A 17,431-nucleotide genomic window follows, 5' to 3' on the forward strand; every position below is an offset into this window, starting at 1 on the left:
TTTTGGGGGGTGGACAGAGTTTCTCTGTAACAGCCCTAATGTCCTGGAACTTGTTTTGTAGGCCAGGCTGGCCTCAAACTCACAAGGGTCCACCTGCATCTGCCTCCCAAGTTCTGGGATTAAAGGCCTGCTCCACCTCTGCCCAGGCTGTCCCATGGTTCTTATAGCTTTCTAGACTTCTGGACAGAAGTCCCTCCCTCATCATGGTCTTTTTCTGGGTAAGCATCTGGCTGTGTCCTAAGTCATAACAGGTATGAGAGGCAGCTACCTTCTGGACCAAGTCTCTCTACCTGCCCATGTAGTTAGGAGAGGTTCAGAGATGGTGTGGTGGGAGGAAGGAGCCTTTGCTATGGTCCAGTGATCAAGGCAGAGATCAGCAGGGATGGGATCTCCTTCCTGACTACCTCCTGTTGTCTTTTAGTCTCCATCTCTTGGCCTGGATGCCCCAGGATATAATGCAAGGAGTGGAACTAACTAATTAACAGAGAGCTGACTGGCTCTGAGTGGGTCCATCTAAAGGTGGTGGGTGCTAGGGGCTACTGGCTTCATTGTTTGCAAGTTGCTGTAGTGTGAGAAGGCAAATCCTTGGTGAGTTGGCAGTGGTCATCTAGGGAGAGGAGACAGGAATAACTGCTCATTTCTAGGAGAAACTTCTGGTTCCTGCAGACAACATCTAGGTGCCAGGAGGCATTTTTTGCCTTGGCTAAGATCAAAGTCTGAGTGACGAAGTCCAGAGTGGATCTTCTCATTCTTCCTGTCTGCCCCACCCACCTGACTGTTGCCTTTTCCCTCTAGAGTCTGGGCTGGTGTCTGAGCACTTCTCGCAGGCCCCACAGAAGCTGTCCTTCTACAGCTGGTATGGCAGCACCCAGCTCTTCCACTTTCGAGTGCCCCCAGACACAGTGCTGCTTCGCTGGCTGCTACATGCGTCCCAGAGCGGTCCCTCATGCACCAACGTAGAAATCACAGTGTACGTACCCAGTATTCTGTCCCTAGCATCCATGCCTGGCTGAAACCCTGTCCCTGACCCTTGACCTGATCTCTTCCAGGCATTTCCGCTATGGCGCCCCTCCTGTCATCAACCCGTTGGGCTCTAGATTCCCTGACAACACCTTGAAGCAGGTCTCCTTCCATATCAGGACATTGCTGAGTACCATGCTACTGGGCAACACCTCTGTCAGCATCTCCCACCCAGCTGCTGGTGACTGGTTTGTGGTTGCTCACCTCCCTCCTTCATCCCAGAAGATCGAGGTGAAGGTGAGGGGGGTGACCTCCTGGGATGAAGGCCAAACCCCTTGATGCATGGGATACCACCAGCTTCTTGTCCACCTCTGGGACAGACCTTATGATAATCTCAGCTGTCAGACTCTGGATTCAACTCTTCCCCCTCAAAGATCTCCTTTGTCCTCTATCCTGCGTTCTCTGACCCCTATCACTCCCTGCCTTGTTCTCTCCCAGGGCTCTGTTCCTACCTGTGCCTATATGTTCCAGCCTGATATGCTGGCCATGAGGGTGGTTGAAGTCTCCATCCTGGAGCCTGATGTTCCCCTCCCACAGACGCTGCTCTCCCATCCCAGCTACCTCAAGTGAGTGGAGTTGGGGAGGTCAAGTCTGTCCTGTAGCCCCAACCTTTGAGTTTAGAACAGGTGGTACCATTATCTCATCCTGCAGGTGAGAAGGCTGTACCTTAGAGACATGCTGGGAAGAGAGGCCAGATACCCTCCCTAGACAGATTAGAGGAAGTTCACAGTAGGAGCTAGTGAGTCTGAGTCGCCACCACCTTGCCACAGGATCTTTGTCCCTGAATACACCCAGGAGCTTCGCTTGGAACTGCAGGACTGTGTGTCCAGTGTGAGCTCTGGCTGCCCAGTGCGTCTCACAGTGGGTGGATCTACCCTGCCTAGAAACTTCCAAAAGGTGCTGAGTTGCACTGGCCTCACTCCATCCTGCCTTTTGCTGCTGTCCTCACCACCCTGGGGCCAGTGGCTACAAATGACAATTGAGAACCTGGCAGGACCTCACATGTCAGTGGTCTTCACTGCTAAAGCTGCCTTTACAGGTGGGCTACATGGGAGGGAGGGGTGGACTGGCTCTGCCTACCTCCCCCAAAACTCCAGGCATTTCTCTGGCTGAGCCCCTTATCCTCTTGACAGTGTGCAGGCCATGGAGTGTGACCTTCCATCATCTTATGAAAAACAACCCAAACCAGAGCTCTGACACCTCTGTGGGCCGGCTGTCCCAAGACCCTACCCACTGGGAACTGGGCAGGAGTGGCAGAGTAGGCAGTGTCCCCTTCTGTCTCCTGAACTATCCCGTCATGAGAGAAGACACAGACGTGTTGTCTGTCCACTTCCAACCACTTAACGGGGCCTTCGTGATGGTGCATTCAAATGTGCCTTCTGTAATGCAGCTCCGTCTTGACACAGGCATGGACAGCGGGGGCTCTCTCATCATCATCTTGAAGACTAACCAGGTATCTCTGGAAGCCCACTGAAGTAGTCCACAGTTGCTTGTGACCTGGGTTTAACTCAGGATACAGAGTAACTTCAGCATTGAGACTGGGGTGGGGTGGCCTTTTAGGCCATAGAGTGACACCAGCAGCATGGGCCAAAGGGGATCCATCTGAGGACAGATTTCCTCTAGGTGCAGCCCTGTCCCTGTCAGAAGTTACCATAATTGTACCTGTACAAATGGGCAGGGGAATCACTAGAACCAGAGACAGCTGAAGGGAACTCGGGTCTTGATGAACCTTGGGCTAGCAGGATCCTCCCCTACCCCCCAAATACCCAGCATGACTGAGCTAAAATGCAAGGTGGGCAGGCAAGATACCTTTTTTAGGGGGTGACAATGAATGGCTAACCTGTACTTTTTTCCCTTCTAGACAGAGGTCACAAATGACACCGTGGTAGCAGCTTGTGTGAATGCTGCCTCGCCGTTCCTCAGCTTCAACACTTCATTCAACTGCACCACAGGTATTCTGGGCAGGAAGTTTTGGTGGAGAGACTGACTGGCCCCTCTAGCCACCTCTGACAGCTCCCCCCACACCCACCCCATGCAGCCTTTTTCCAGGGCCATCCCATGTTTCTGAGTGCCTCATCTCACACGGCCAACCTCATCATTCCCTACCCGGAGACAGACAACTGGTACCTCTCCTTGCAGCTTGTGTGCCCTGAGAGTTCTGAGTATGTGAATCTGGGCCTGGGCAACTTGACATGGGCTGGTAGCAATGAAGGGAAGCATCTCTGTGTTAGGAGGGGTTCTTCTTTTCTACCTGCCCCTACCCCACAATAGCACTAACAGGGGAATTGAGTGCCTTAGCTGTTGGAGTCTGGAGGACTCAGCTCTGAGCTTGGAAGTCGTGGTGGAGTGACCTGCAGAGCACTACAACCAGCCCTCTCAAGCTGCTCCTTTGCAGGGATTGTGAACAGGCCAGTGCTCGTGTGGAGACCACCTTGTATCTGGTGCCCTGTTTCAAAGATTGTGGGCCATATGGCCAGTGCCTCCTGCTACGTAGACACGGCTATTTGTATGCAGGCTGCAGCTGCAAAGCAGGTGAGAGTGACCCTGCAGAGCAAAGCAGGGACAAAACTCCCTCCCACTCCTCCCCATGCTTCCCATGCTTCCCCTTCCCCCACCTCACCCCCCACTGCTACAGGCATATGGGCACTGAGGCATTTGCAGGGGAGGTGTTGCCTGCCCTTGACTGCCCAAACCCACACCGTGCCTACAACCATTTCTCTTGCCCATACCTGTCCATGCCTATGTCCAGCTGCTCACACTTTTATTGTGACTAATGCTTTTTTTCATGGCAGTTTCTACATATTCACAAGTGTTCCCATCTGTCCATACTTGTCACATTTATCCCTACATGGCTACATATATTTATATCTGTCCCCACTAATTCATATCTATTCATACCTGCCCCTACCTACACACACCTGTTCACACATCTTTCTCCAAGCTCATGCCTCCTCCCAGAAGGTCATTCTTGCCCACACTCGCCTATATCTACACACATCTGCCCATACATGTTTCCCACTGCCCATGACTGCCTGTACCAGCCATGCTTAATCCTTGCTTCTCCACACCTGCTCATGTCTGCTGTATGTGCACATAACTTGTCCTCCCCATGTCTACATGCGTTTTCCACATTTGTCCCAACCTGCCCACAGCTGTCCCCACTTGTCCATGCCTGCCCACATTTATCTATGCCAGTTTCTATCAGTACCAATTCCCTCCTACCACACCTGTGGATTCCATTAGGCTTACTACACAGCTCTCTCTGGGTGAGAAGGGGCCTGAAAGTTCAGAAGCCTCCTATCCGCTTCCAGGACATACCTAGGTGTTATGTGGCCCCCTAGGTTGGCGTGGGTGGAGCTGCACAGACAACAGCACAGCCCAGACTGTGGGCCAGCAGAGGGCAGCAGCGCTTCTGCTTACACTCAGCAACCTCATGTTCCTGGCCCCCATTGCTGTGTCAGTGCACCGTTCCTTCCTGGTTGAGGCCTCTGTCTACTTTTATACCATGTTCTTCTCCACGGTAGGGTTGGCCATAATCCCTTGGGGAACCTTGGGTGGGGAATGTCAGGGCTGCTGCTCACTGCTTTACCTCACAGTTCTACCATGCCTGTGACCAGCCGGGGGATGCAGTGCTGTGCATCCTCAGCTATGACACACTTCAGTACTGCGACTTTCTGGGCTCTGGGGCAGCCACCTGGGTGACCATTCTTTGCATGGCCCGTCTGAAGACAATCCTGAAACAGGTGAGTGGCCTCTGATGCCAAGCCTGGGCTCCAGGGAAGCAGAGGCCCTCACATACAGTATGTGGAGTGGCCAAGAGGTATAAAACAGAAAGGGCTGGGTGTCAACTCTCACACTCTTGGAGAAAGTCATAGTAAGATATGAAGGAAAGGTGTGGCCATCAGAGGACTTCAGGAAGGGAGATGGGGGTCCAGGACCCTAATCTCAAAGAGGAGCCAGGCCAGGCTTCTCTGAGAAGCCTCAACCATGCTCCTGGGTCCCTTGTCTTAGGGCACTCTGGCGACTCTCTGCAGCAGCTGGACAGTGGAGATGACTCTTTGGTGTTTGTGAACTATGCCCTCTGTCTACAGGCTGGGTATAGCTCATCAGGGGCATGCTTAGGAGCTCCATGATCATATAAAAAACTGGGCAAGGAAAATTCTGAAGAATCCTGTGAGATGAGTTTAAGTGTTTGAACTTGCAGGCTGTGGCAGATGTGTTGATGGAGACTTAGGTATGGGATCCCCTCCAACGGACCATCTAAGGCCATCATGGTGGGAGACCCTGGAAGGCTTGGTATGCAGGATCATGCAAGTGTGTACAAGACTGCCCATTAGGAGTGGGCATCACCACCTAGTCCTCAAAAGGTTCTTCTGTGTTCACCCTTGGACACAGTCAAGGGGCTAGAGGAAGGACACTTCCCTCCCAGGTGGCTGAGCTGGAATGGGTCAAAATCCGCTAACTCCAAGAGGAGCTGGCAGATGTACCAGAATGATAAGAAACTGATAATGGGTACCCATGACACTAGCACCTGTTGTGTCTTGTACCATCACAGGTGATTCTAGCTAAAGGCTCCCATGATTCCACAAACCATCCCTGTGTCTCTCCCAGGTCCTGTTTGTACTAGGTATACTGGTCATGGCCATGTCCTTGCAGATGGATCGCAGGGGCATCTGGAACTTGATGGGACCCTGCCTCTTTGCCTTTGTGATCATGGCCTCCATGTGGGTAAGGAATAGGGCACATAGGTTTTCCTGTTTAGACTCAGAGAAGAGAACCAGGCCCTTAATTCTGGTTATAATTCCAGTTTTGCTGCAAGGGCTCCAAAACTCCACATCTACTTAGAGCCAATAGCAGCCATCCATTGAGCCCCAGTATGGCCATGTGCCTGAGGTCTTGGCCTGAGGACCACCAGCCATGAGTCTGTATGCAGTTCTGCTGCCTAGATCTAGATAGACCTCATAACCCCTGGGAACTGTAGTTGCACTCAGCCTGCACTGACATTCATATGGCTGCTTACTCCAGATGTACCGCTGTGGGCACCGGCGACAGTGCTATCCTACCTCGTGGCAGCGCTGGGTCTTCTACATCCTGCCTGGCATCTCCATGGCCTCTGTAGGCATTGCCATCTACACTTCCATGATGACCAGTGAAAATTACTACTACACCCATAGCATTTGGCATATCCTATTGGCTGGTTGTGCAGCTTTCCTTCTGCCACCACGAGAGGAGCAGGCTGAGTCCTGGGCTTGCTTGCAGACGTTCCCCTGTCACTACCAGATCTGCAGGAATGATCGGGATGAGTTGTACACAGTGACATGATATGGCTGGCTCAAGGACACCTGATACTCTGATGACCTCTTCAGCTAGGATGGGAACAAGAGAGGTGCCTATCTATCCCCAACCAGGTTTCCATCTGAATAAAATTGTCCTGCGCTCCTTGGCTTCTTTCTCCAGAGGAGAGGACTCCTCCACCCCAAAATCTTTGTGGCTCCTGCCAATGTCCTCTGTAGGTCTCAGCTGCTTGTACCTGGAGACCACCGGTACCTGTGTGTGTGTGGGCAAATCACTATGTATTAGTTGAAGATGCAGCTAAGGGAGAGATCCTATTGTCTTATTCCTTTGTGAAGCTGTGATATGAGACCTACAAGGCAAGGAAGCCTGAGTCCACAGAGGCCACTGTCTCTGACAGCATGTACCACCCTGCCTTGGCATGGGGATGCCCTATTGCTGCAGTTGCTGTGGTATAGTCAAAGAGCTGATAAGACCCTGGGGTGCCATGCACTGTCCCTCATTCTCTGTTGGAGCCAAAGATCCTGGCAAGTAGGCTGCTCAGCTTTATGAGGTGTGGCCCCAGAAGGTACACACTGCCCTACTGGTGTGCCCTCCTCATCCTAAAAGCCCTAGGCCCTAGCCTTGTGAGCATTCTTTTGTGTTAGCCCTAGGCCCTAGGAAGCTGACCCCCCTACTGGATCAGCTGAGGCTTGAGTGGGTTCTAGAGCCCTGGCCCAATCCTTCTGGTGCCTCCTGGGAGCTCTGAGTTGATTGGTGCAGTGGTGCTCTGTCCCGCTGTGAGGCCCAACTGCTGTGTGGCAGTGGAGCTTTTTTTCCTGGTTTTGTATGGGATGTGGGCCGCTCCCCTTGCTACTGACATCCTTTGTTTGGCCACCAAAGCACACTTCATCCCTTGAAAGGGGAAACATGTATATATTGTTGGGGTGGTGGTAAAATATTAAACTGTTCTATGAAGGTGTATTTTTATGTAATTGATGAATTTAATATTCTACAATGATTTTTCAAACCAAACAAGTGTCTTATAATTTTTTTTCTTGCGTCCTTGGAGAGAAAGGAAGGCTGGACCTAACAGGCCTGCCAAAGCTGTTGGGGAACCCCTGGGCTGCACTTGGTAGACGGTGCCTTGAATCATTACAGTCTCAGATAATTTTCCACGGTCCCTAAAGAAGGCGGAGACAAAGGGATTGTTTTAGATGGTTGGGCGTCGCTACCAATCGGCAGTGAGCAAAGGCACACATTCAATGACGCAATTCCGGTTCCGGTTCCGGCAGACGCGGGCGCGCGACTCAGTTTTAGGGGGGAACGCAATGCCTCTGCATAAGTATCCTGTACACCTGTGGCAGAAGCTGCGGCTGCGGCAAGGCATCTACGCGCGTTTGCCCGCTCACTTCTTGCGCTCGCTGGAGGAAGAACGAACGCCGACTCCAGTGCACTACAAGCCTCACGGGGCCAAGTTCAAGATCAACCCCAAGAACGGGCAGCGCGAACGCGTTGAGGACGTACCCATTCCAATTTACTACCCTCCAGAGTCCCAGCAGGGGCTTTGGGGCGGAGAGGGCGTGATTTTGGGCTACAGATATGCCAACAACGACAAGGTGGGTGCGGGCCACATCGGCGGTTCTGCATGCTTTGTTGGTCAGATTCTGCCGTGGTCGCTGCGGACCGTCTGCTTGGCTGACACAAGCGCTCTGTTTCAGGGAGTATGCTAACAAGTGGAGCGGGGAGGATTTGGAATACTCTAATTGTAAAGGTCTAGTGGGGTCCTGAAGTGAAGTGGTCCTGATCAGGTAGACATCAAAAGTAAGGGTGGAGTGGGGTTGCGGTGGAGCAGGGTGATAGAGTGCTTTCCTTGCTTATATTTAAGGTCTTGGGTTCAAATCCCTAGCACCACAGAGAAAAGAAAGGAAGGATAGATTTGAGGCTTGTGCTGAAGAGGAGGGAGAGGTGAAATCTGGTTGTCACTTGCCAATTTCTATGAGCATTTGCCTAATTTTTGTGACAGGATACCTTTGCTTCTCCCACATAAACATGATAAAGAGTGAGATGCTTGGAGTCAGGCAGCTAACAAGGTGCAGAGCCTGGGATCGATCATTCTGGTGGAATTCTGCTCCTAGTCAAGCGTTGTGGGAGGAGAGTGTACCTTTCAGGCCTTTCAGAATGCCACTTGCTTGCCTGTGGCTGCTGGGTTTCAGTTGTGCCAGCATCTGGAACATATACCAGCAGCATGAGGGCTAGCCTGAGAGAAGTAGACATCTATGTAGGTATTTAGGTCCAGTCCCAGGAGCCCTGTCTAGCAGCAGTGGTTCTGTGGAGCCTCTGAGGAGGAGAGAGGGCAAGCCTCACATAGCCCAGCTCCCAGAAAGGTGCTTTGGGGCCCACTTGATCTGTAGGGAAGCACCCCAACAGTCAACTAGTCTCTCTTAAACACTCAGCTTTCAACGAGGGTAAAGAAGGTGTGGAAGCCTCAGCTGTTCACTCGGGAACTTTACAGTGAGATCCTGGACAAGAAGTTCACCGTGACTGTGACCATGAGGACCCTAGATCTCATTGATGAGGCCTATGGGTTCGACTTCTATATTCTCAAGGCAAGCAGGGGTTAGTGCGCTACAGGGTCTTGTTAGAATAAAGGGAGATGCAGAGCAGCACTGCGTGGGGGTGGGGGAGAGGCGGACAAGGCACCCAGACTAGCCGTTACAAGTCTTAGTAAAATACAGTAGGACTTCGTCCTCTTTGGTGCAGCCCAGGGGAAGTTTTCTGCCTTCAGGAAGGTCACTTGTGAATGGTCGTGGTCACCGCTTACCCTTTTCTTGGGATTGCCTTGACCTATACAGGCTTGCATGCTGGTGCTGATCCCCATCCCTGATATGCTCTAGTCTAGCTTATGGTTGGTTACTAGCTCAAGAGGAACCCACAGGGTCAGCTGATGGGGTGGGTGGGACCCTGCTATAGCACCTGGCCCTATGTAAACCTTCTGCCAGACCCCAAAGGAGGACCTGTGTTCCAAGTTTGGCATGGACCTGAAGCGAGGGATGCTGCTGAGGCTTGCTCGCCAGGACCCCCAGCTACACCCTGATGACCCTGAACGGAGACAAGCCATCTATGACAAATACAAGGTGAGAATTTCCCCATCCTGCTTGCTGCCTGAGACTTCTGACCTGGCCCTATACCTCACTGAGTCTTTCTTCTGCTTGCTCAGGGTTTTGTCATCCCAGAGGCAGAGGCAGAGTGGGTTGGCCTGACTCTGGAGGAAGCTGTAGAGAAACAGAGGCTCCTGGAGGAAAAGGTGAGCACCTGTGAACTGGCCACTGAGGTTGAGTAATGGGGGGCTGCTTTGGAGAGAGACTCCCATTTGGGGGCTGCCACACCTGAATGCTGCTATTTGGTTCCTGCCACTTAGACAAAGCATGGCATGCTTCCTCTCTTGAAGTCCTTCCCGCTCTTCCCCTGAATGCTTAGGGACCTTTGGCACTGGGTATTTGCTTGGCCACTCAGCGTCCCTAGGATTTTTCTTTTGTGTCTTTCCCAGTATAGTCTAGAGCCAGTGGTGGCTGCCAGGACAGGGAAACCAGGGGAAGGGTGTGACACTTGGTGTCCAAGAGAAAAGCAGTCCTGTTCTGGCATTAGACTCTGCCCTCCAGGATGGCAGGCAGTCTTTTTGGTTTTGTTTTTCCAAGACTGGGTTTCTCTGTGTAGCCCAGCTGTCCTAGAATGCAGTCTTATGTGACGGCCCATCCCTGGCTCTTCCATGCCCTGTTTTCTCTCCATGTTTAGCTAGAGGCAGTTGGCTGCTAACCTCCCTAGAGCTCCATCTCTGGGCTACATTGAGCCTTACCATGACCTCTCCCCTTCAGGATCCTGTACCCCTGTTCAAGGTCTACGTAGAGGAGCTGGTCCAGCGGCTTCAGGAGCAGGTTCTGTCCAGGCCAGCAGTGGTGCAGAAGAGAGCTGGTGACCACGCCTGACCACTGAGCTCAGCCTTCCCTGTGGGTTTTTAGCACCATGGACACACTTGGGGTGGGCACAAGGACCACCTGTGGGCAATGGGTGAGCCCTGCTTGGTATGTGCTAACCACACAGCTCCTGTAGTAGACTTTTCAGAGAACCTTTCTGTGCTAGGACTCTTGGAGACCTGGAGTGGAGCAGATGCTTGTCCAAGCTGGTCAAGTACTTACAGCATTATAGTTGTTGGACTGGAATAAGTAAAGTCTCAGACAGTGGAGCCACCGTAAAGTGTTCTGGTTTGCTTGGAAGTCTGCAGTCGTGTGCATTCTTGTCCTGGTCAATTCCTTGTCACAGAAACCCAGTTGGACTATTTGCACTGTTCAGCTGTAGCTACTGGCCCTGCTGTGTTGTGGAGACTGAGGTCCCCCTTGTTGCTTAACTTCCTTAGAGAAGTCCCTAATGGTTGAGGCATTCTTCTCTGCCAGTGTACATCCCTGCCTGCTCTGCAATGTTGTCCAGGGCTCAGGAATGGAGCCTGGGGCCTGGTTCAGGTCTCTGCAGTATGCCCTGCAGAGCTAAAAGGGGAAAGCTTCCTGGGTCTACAGCTTCTGCCAACATCTACCCTTCAATGACACAGGAAATGGGGCCACGTGGACTTAATGGCCATGACTTCAGCACCCCCTTCCTTAACTGCTCCCCTCTACCTTGTGGTTGGGGGCTGTGGCTTGAGGTAGGAAGTCAGGCCTCTTTTACCCTGAGAGCTAGTGGCTCAGAGGCATCACCACTGACACCTATTCCTTTCTTTGGGGAGGACAGGGAGGGTCTCCCTAGCTGCATGTGGAGGAAGATGAGGTGGTAGTGCGAGCTGAATTCCCAGAGCCTCACACCTGGCTGGTATAAAAGGGAGCCTGGTCACTGACTTGGGCCTGGCCACTGACTGTAGGACAGTGGGATCCTCGGAGGGGGAGCAATAGGAGTGCCTGTGCTTGGTTGTGTTCATGATGCCAAGTCCAAAGCTGGTGTGGAACCTTTCTGCCAGTGTAAGAGTGCCCACATAGAGATCCATGAGGATCAGGGCTTGTCTTGGGGTCAGAGCCCAAGGGTTGTACTTCAGTTCTTACTCTGTCTATTCTGGCCTCTCTGCCACTGTATAGCATGTAATACTTTCCCTCTGTATAATTCTTTTTTTTTTTTAACTCTTTATTTTTTTATTTGAATTAGAAACAGGATTGTTTTACATGTCAATCCCAGTTTCCTTCTCCCTCCCCTCCTCCCCTACCCCCCCCCCCAACTAAAACCCTACCTATCACATATCCTTTCTGTTCCCTCTGGATGGTGAGGCCTTCCATAGGGTGTCATCAGAGTCTGTCATATCCTTTGGGGTAGGGCCTAGGCCACCCCCGTGTATCTTGGCTCAGGGAGTATTCCTCTATATGGAATAGGCTCCCAAAGTCCACACCTATGATAGGGATAAGTACTGATCTACTACAGGAGGTCCCGCAGATTTCCGAGGTCTCCTCACTGAAACCTGTGTTCCTGGGGTCTGGATCAGTCCCATGCTGGTATCCCAGCTATCAGGTTGGGGACCAAGAGCTCCCCAATGTTCAGGTCAGCTGTTTCTGTGGGTTTCACTAGCCTGCTTTGTATAATTCTTAGGTTAAAATTTTAAAATTATATCTATTTAGTGTGCATGTGTGCTTGCACATGCCATGGCATGCATGTGGAGGTCAGAGGACAACTTGTGGGAGTTTATTCTTTTCCTTCTACCATGTGGGTTCCAGGGATTAATGTCAGGACATTAGGCTTGATGGCAAGTGTCTTTACTGGCTCAGCCATCTTGCTGACTTTAATTTAAAAAGTTTTTACCACCTGGGCAGTGGTGGTGCATGACTTTAATCCCAGCACTTGGGAGGCAGAGCCAGCCGGTCTACAGAGCTAGCTCCAGGACAGTCAGGGCTACACAAGGAAACCTTGTCTCAAAAACAACTTTTTTTTTTCTTAACTTAAAGTAAACAGTACTTGGCTACCTATTGCTGTGTTGGACCCACAGGGCTTTGCCTAATAGTTTAAATCATTAGTATGGTTCCCACAATACTGGCTTTAAATTTGAGTCCTAAATTTAAACTGATCTCTTCAAGCTAGGGCTAGGTGCTTGTTGAGATTGTAATAGTCCTCACTGTTTGACTTGGTTCAGCTAGCTGCCTGTCTGATTATCTATTTCCTCTCTCACTGCCAAGGCTGTGTCAAGCAGGACCTGTGTTGAGGTCTTTTTTTTTTTTTTTTTTTTTTATTGTTGTTGCTTATTCTTTTGGAGACAAGGTCCCACTTTGTAGCCTTGGCTGGCTTTGAACTCCAGATCCTCATGTCCTGTCTCTCCCAAGGGCTGGAGTTATAGATGTTACACCCTTAGGCTTGGCTAGGTCCTGTAGCATTTCTTGTGTCAGTTTCTTGGGGCCTCAAGAGGCATGTGGCTGCCTTGAGGAGTACAGTCAGAACAGGTCAGGGGCCAGACTTAACTCTGGCCTCTGTCTGCTTGTTGGGAATTATGTTCCAGGCAAGTGTCCATATGCTACCTGCATTGACTCCTGGGGTTGTGGTTCTGGACCAGGGATTAGGGGTTACTGAGAAATGGTTCAGGCTGGCCATTGGTGTGGCCTGAGCAAGTCACTTCTAGTCACTGCTAGTCATCACTGCTGAAGTCTGAGGCTGTTTCATTTTCCTAATAGAAGGCCAGGCAGTACTGAAGTGTACTCTGGTGTGGTCCTGGCCTTGAATCCTAGATCTAATGGAATGTGGTGTTTGTTTCTTCATTATAGCCTCATAATTTTTTTTTTTTTTTTTTTTTTTTTTTTTTTTTTTTGAGACAGCGTCTCACTTTAGTCCAGAAAGGCTTTGAACTTGAGGCAAGCGTAATGTCTTACCCTCTTGAGTTCTGGCCTTATAGATGTGAGCTATGCCCAACTTCAGAAACATTTTGAGTCAGAAACTGTGATGCTCTGTAGTAAGTGATTAGTTTATCTCCTTTCTCAGTAAAATGAATCAAGTCAGAGGTAGGTCCCAAACAGACCATCTATACACTGTGCTGCCTTTTGGGTGTGTGTGTGGGGGGCAGCTTGCAGAGTGGGGTGGGGTAACATTGAATGTTCCTGCTCACAAATGCATGTACATACACAATGAGGCATGCCTGTGTTAATAATCCACACCACACATGTAATAGGAACTGATATGCAAGCTATGGGAACTGTCTGGAAAATAGCTCTCTGCCTCTTTCCTCGACTGCCGTGAGCATAAGCCTCCACTCCAACTGCCTTAGCCACTCTTCCCTAGTTCTTTCTGTGCCCTTTGAAGCAACCTGTCCATCTGCTGTGTATCTCAGAGCCTGCAAAAGGCAAACACAACTCCCGCTATGTTTTTGTGACAACAGTCTGAGGTCAATTTTAATGTTAAAAGGCCTGTAGTTGACTGTGGTGCCAAGGGTAGGGGCTTTATCATTGCTGCTCTGATTCCTCACTGCTGTTATTCCTGCACGCTGGGGCTGGGCTGTGGAGACCTGAGAAGTTGTTATTTCATCATTCCATTTAGAAATGAGACCAAAGCCAGAAAGGGTCTCTACCTCTCACAGGTGAGATAACAGGTGGCTTGTGGGCCCAGCCCAGAGCTCTACCTGACTTGTCTGAGAGTCTCAGACTGAATTCCACAGAGGTGGTAGGGGTAGGTGGGCAGGCCCTGAGGGGTTGCTTAGGCACCTTTGACCCTGTTCCGTGCCCTATTAGCACTCTGAACCCTAAACCCAGGGAGTCACTGGAGGTCCATTCTCATTTCACCCCTGCTTGTGCATGGCAGTCTACCTGCCTTGGTCTGTGCTAACACCATGGTTTGCTGGCAACTTGAATCCTTCCTACAAACACAGGTCAGGTTGTGTGCTACCCAGATCTTCTATCCATTCTGAGCCATCCTATGCTGGATCCCTGTGCCCGAAGAGGAATTCCACATCGCCCCAACACACCTGCTGCAGCTCACTGCAACCTCCCTAGGTTCACACTGTGCTGTAGAATGGACGCTTTCCCACAACCAGCTGGCCCAGGCTGCCATTCCCACCCATTCCCACCTGCCCTTGGATGAGACTTGTCTACTGGTGGTCTCCAACATGGTAAGGAGACCCTTCAAGTTCAGGTGCTATCCTGTGTCAGCAGCTAGGCCTGACTAGTATGAAGCAGTTGAGCCATAAGCCATGCTGGGCCGGTCACTGAGTCACCATTCCACATTTGGATCCCTAAGTCCAACCTGGATTCTTTGGATGTAAGAACCCCTGGACACATGTTTCAGGTTCTCTTAGCTCTTTGGTCCCTCTAGTCTTAGCAGGGCACTCTTCATTGGCCACTTAGGTTCCTAGGTTCCTGGGACCTGCCATGCTTTGGCCTTCCCTTAGGACCTAGAGAATCATATCTGTTCCTGGAAGTCCTGAAGGTGTTTATCAAAACATGGCCAGCAGGTGTGGTCTGGGCTTTACCTAGGAAGTGAGATGTAGTCTGAGAGTTCTCAAGAGGCCTTTGCTGGCTCTTGACCAGACAGTGCCGTTCCCAGTGTTTGAACAGACTGGGCCGTTTCTGAATGTCACAGAAGTGAATGTCACAAAACTGGGGTGTTGGCGCTTTCAAGGTTGCTCAAGGATCTGTAACAGGGATGGGCAGTCCATGGAGGAATGACACGTACTCTTGCTGAGAATCTGTTCCTGGGGTACCCTGGAATGTCTTGCTGGGAACTAACATTAATTGGCTCTGGGGGTACATTGTTTTCCAGAAGGCTCTGTACCCAGAGAAAGGTTCCAGAATTTTGCCAAGTTGGGGACCCAAGGTTCACAGAGAGCAGGGCCATACTCAGGGCCATGGGCATATTTGTTCAACAAGCAGTGACATTACAGTAAGAATGTAGAGTGGTTGTTGACAGGCTTCCATCTGAGGTAGGCTGAACACTTGGGTCTTCTGACCTGGGGTTGGGTGGGGTTTCTCCTACTGCCCTCTATTTCCCCCTTCTCACTGTTTTTTCACCAGTGTAGGCCTGGCCTTCAGCCCCTGGGGCAAGCCTGACCTGAAGTCCTTTTTTCAGGAGAGGCTCCAAAGATCATTATTTCTACCTCAACCAGGAAATCAAGTAGGTACATGTTACATCTTAGGAAAGGCCATAAGGTGGACAGAGCCCCCTAACATGGTACATGTATGAAACATATAACAAAAATGCTTAATAGCTAGTGTGGGGACAGTTACTATGTAGTCACTCCCAGTGCCCCTCTGAAGGGGCACTGGCATGGGGCCACTGGCAGAACTGCCTTTTCCCTCTGCAGATAGGAGTGGCTTGGGGGGTGGCGGTGTCTAAAGGGGCTGGTTGCCATGGCTACCATAGGGTTCTGAGGCCCGTCATCTGGTCCCTGCCTCAGCCAATAGGCGGCAGGAGCCTGAGCTGCAGCCTAGAGTCACGCTTCTGCCTCCCAGCCACACAGTGGCCAAGAGCAGGGACCTGCTTCCTGGAGTGGCTGAAAGTGCTCGGACGGACAGCCAAGCCCATCATGGCGGACAGCGGGACAGTGGGGCGCGATCAGGCACTTGGAGCCAGGCAGGTGAGGTAAGCCAGGTGGGTGGACAGATGGATGGAAGAATGGGTGGACAGGTGGATGTAGGTGGTTCTTATAGCCCATTGTTCTTGTGGTTGTGGCCCTTCCCTCAGCCCACCCCACCCTCAGCACACACACACACTCCCACTGAATCTTCACTTTGGATCCTCACCCCACATGGTCCGTAGAAGGGTCAAGGGAGGAGACAAAAGAAAGACTATGAGCAGAATAGAGCCACACCACACCACCACGGGCCCGAAAACCGCTTTGGTTGGTGTCTCATGTCAGATTCCACACAGAGGCGGCTTCAAAGACCCCCTGACTAGCCCAGGCCCTTGGTGTCCTGACCACCACGCTTGGGCTCGGCGACAAGCCGCCTCAATATCGGCGTGGTTTAAGGAGCATTTTTCTTTCAATAAGGGGAAAAAAGAAGCAACAGAAAAAAAATGTCCACCTATAACAGGGGGAGCAGCCAGCCCAGATAGATCAGAAGCGCCAAATCCCATTACTCGGGACTTCAGAGCACAGCCCTGCACAGGCAGCTGTGATTAAGAGCTTGTCAATGGAGTCCCCTTCAGAGATCAAAGGGGCATGCCTGTGAGTGTGTGTGTGTGTGTGTGTGTGTGTGTGTGTGTGTGTGTGTGTACATGTGTGTGCATGTGTGTGCAGGAGTACATGCTGTGGGGTGACAGTGGAGGGGCCATGTGCCACAGCGCGGAAGAGCCTGGTGTGTCACCTGCCTCCTGTGGCCACCCTCCATGTTGCTTCTGTCCTTGCTGCTATGTATGACATGCGTGAATGCATTGGGGGCCAAGCTAGGCACAGGAGAGGCCTTGTTCCCAATACATCCTCCGGAAGGCAGTCCTGTCTAGACCTAGTCTCTATTTCTGGTCCTCAACCTTTTATTTGAATCCCATTCCTTCCCCCAAATCTACCTCAAGGAGCCCGTAGGCTGGAAAGGCATCCTGGGTCATGGGAAATGCTGGGTGTGAGGATGGGCTATATCTGGGTGTATAACTACTGCAACCAGGTTCTGCTGCCCATAGGCCATGAGCTCTCAGCTGGCCTGGTAAATGCATCCTGGGGGTTGAAAGCTGCTGTCGATGTGATTGGTAGGTTGTTAGGTAAACTCTGAGAAGCAAATCTTTTAATCCACTGTGGCTAATCCAGTGCACTTTTGTTTGCCAAGACAGATTCTGCAGCAACAAAGGGGCTGGAGGGACCCCAGCATACATAATCACATACTTAGAACTTGGCCGCGGCTGCCCACAGGGTTCCTAGGCAGCAGAGAGAGACATCTCAGGACAGCAGTGTAGAGGGTGGGTGGTTGAAGGAGGGGCCTAAGTGGGCTGAAGGTATGGGTCACTAGCCTCCCTAGGTGATACCTTTTCACCTGTCAGGATGGCCCCAGCCACCTGCTGGGTGTGTGGCTGTCAGTCACTGGCATTGTGTAAGTGTGTGGGGGCAACTGAGCTGAGACAGAAGAAAAACCAATACCCAATACAGGGTGCAAGAGTGCCTGGGACACAGATTTGTGAAGATATGATGGGAAGCTGGGAAGGATGA

At 51.3% G+C, this 17,431-nt stretch overlaps 2 protein-coding genes across 3 annotated transcripts; both read left to right on the plus strand.

Moving 5' to 3' along the window:
- Positions 1-795: 795 nt before the first annotated feature.
- On the plus strand, positions 796-7,326 carry Pgap6 (post-glycosylphosphatidylinositol attachment to proteins 6; the record flags this gene model as incomplete). Its single annotated transcript, XM_027425127.2, is given in 12 exon segments — positions 796-970; positions 1,050-1,257; positions 1,459-1,586; positions 1,791-2,059; positions 2,154-2,473; positions 2,882-2,972; positions 3,059-3,182; positions 3,416-3,552; positions 4,362-4,540; positions 4,617-4,763; positions 5,632-5,748; positions 6,046-7,326. Coding segments are annotated over 12 exon segments (2,192 nt in total), but the record flags the coding sequence as incomplete, so codon positions are not given.
- Positions 7,327-7,560: 234 nt separating this feature from the next.
- Mrpl28 (mitochondrial ribosomal protein L28) lies at positions 7,561-10,545 on the plus strand. Of its 2 annotated transcripts, XM_027425128.2 has the most exons (5): positions 7,564-7,910; positions 8,748-8,900; positions 9,294-9,428; positions 9,512-9,598; positions 10,167-10,545. In XM_027425128.2, exons 1-5 carry the CDS (start codon positions 7,623-7,625, stop codon positions 10,275-10,277), a joined length of 774 nt encoding a protein of 257 aa, XP_027280929.1. In that variant the 5' UTR covers positions 7,564-7,622; the 3' UTR covers positions 10,278-10,545. The 2 variants fall into 2 exon arrangements, with proteins under 2 accessions (XP_027280930.2, XP_027280929.1); XM_027425129.2 differs by lacking the exon at positions 8,748-8,900 and having other exon boundaries at positions 7,561-7,910.
- The last annotated feature ends 6,886 nt before the right edge of the window (positions 10,546-17,431 follow it).

This window comes from Cricetulus griseus, chromosome 7, assembly GCF_003668045.3.
Source record: "Cricetulus griseus strain 17A/GY chromosome 7, alternate assembly CriGri-PICRH-1.0, whole genome shotgun sequence".
Taxonomy (NCBI): domain Eukaryota; kingdom Metazoa; phylum Chordata; class Mammalia; order Rodentia; family Cricetidae; genus Cricetulus; species Cricetulus griseus.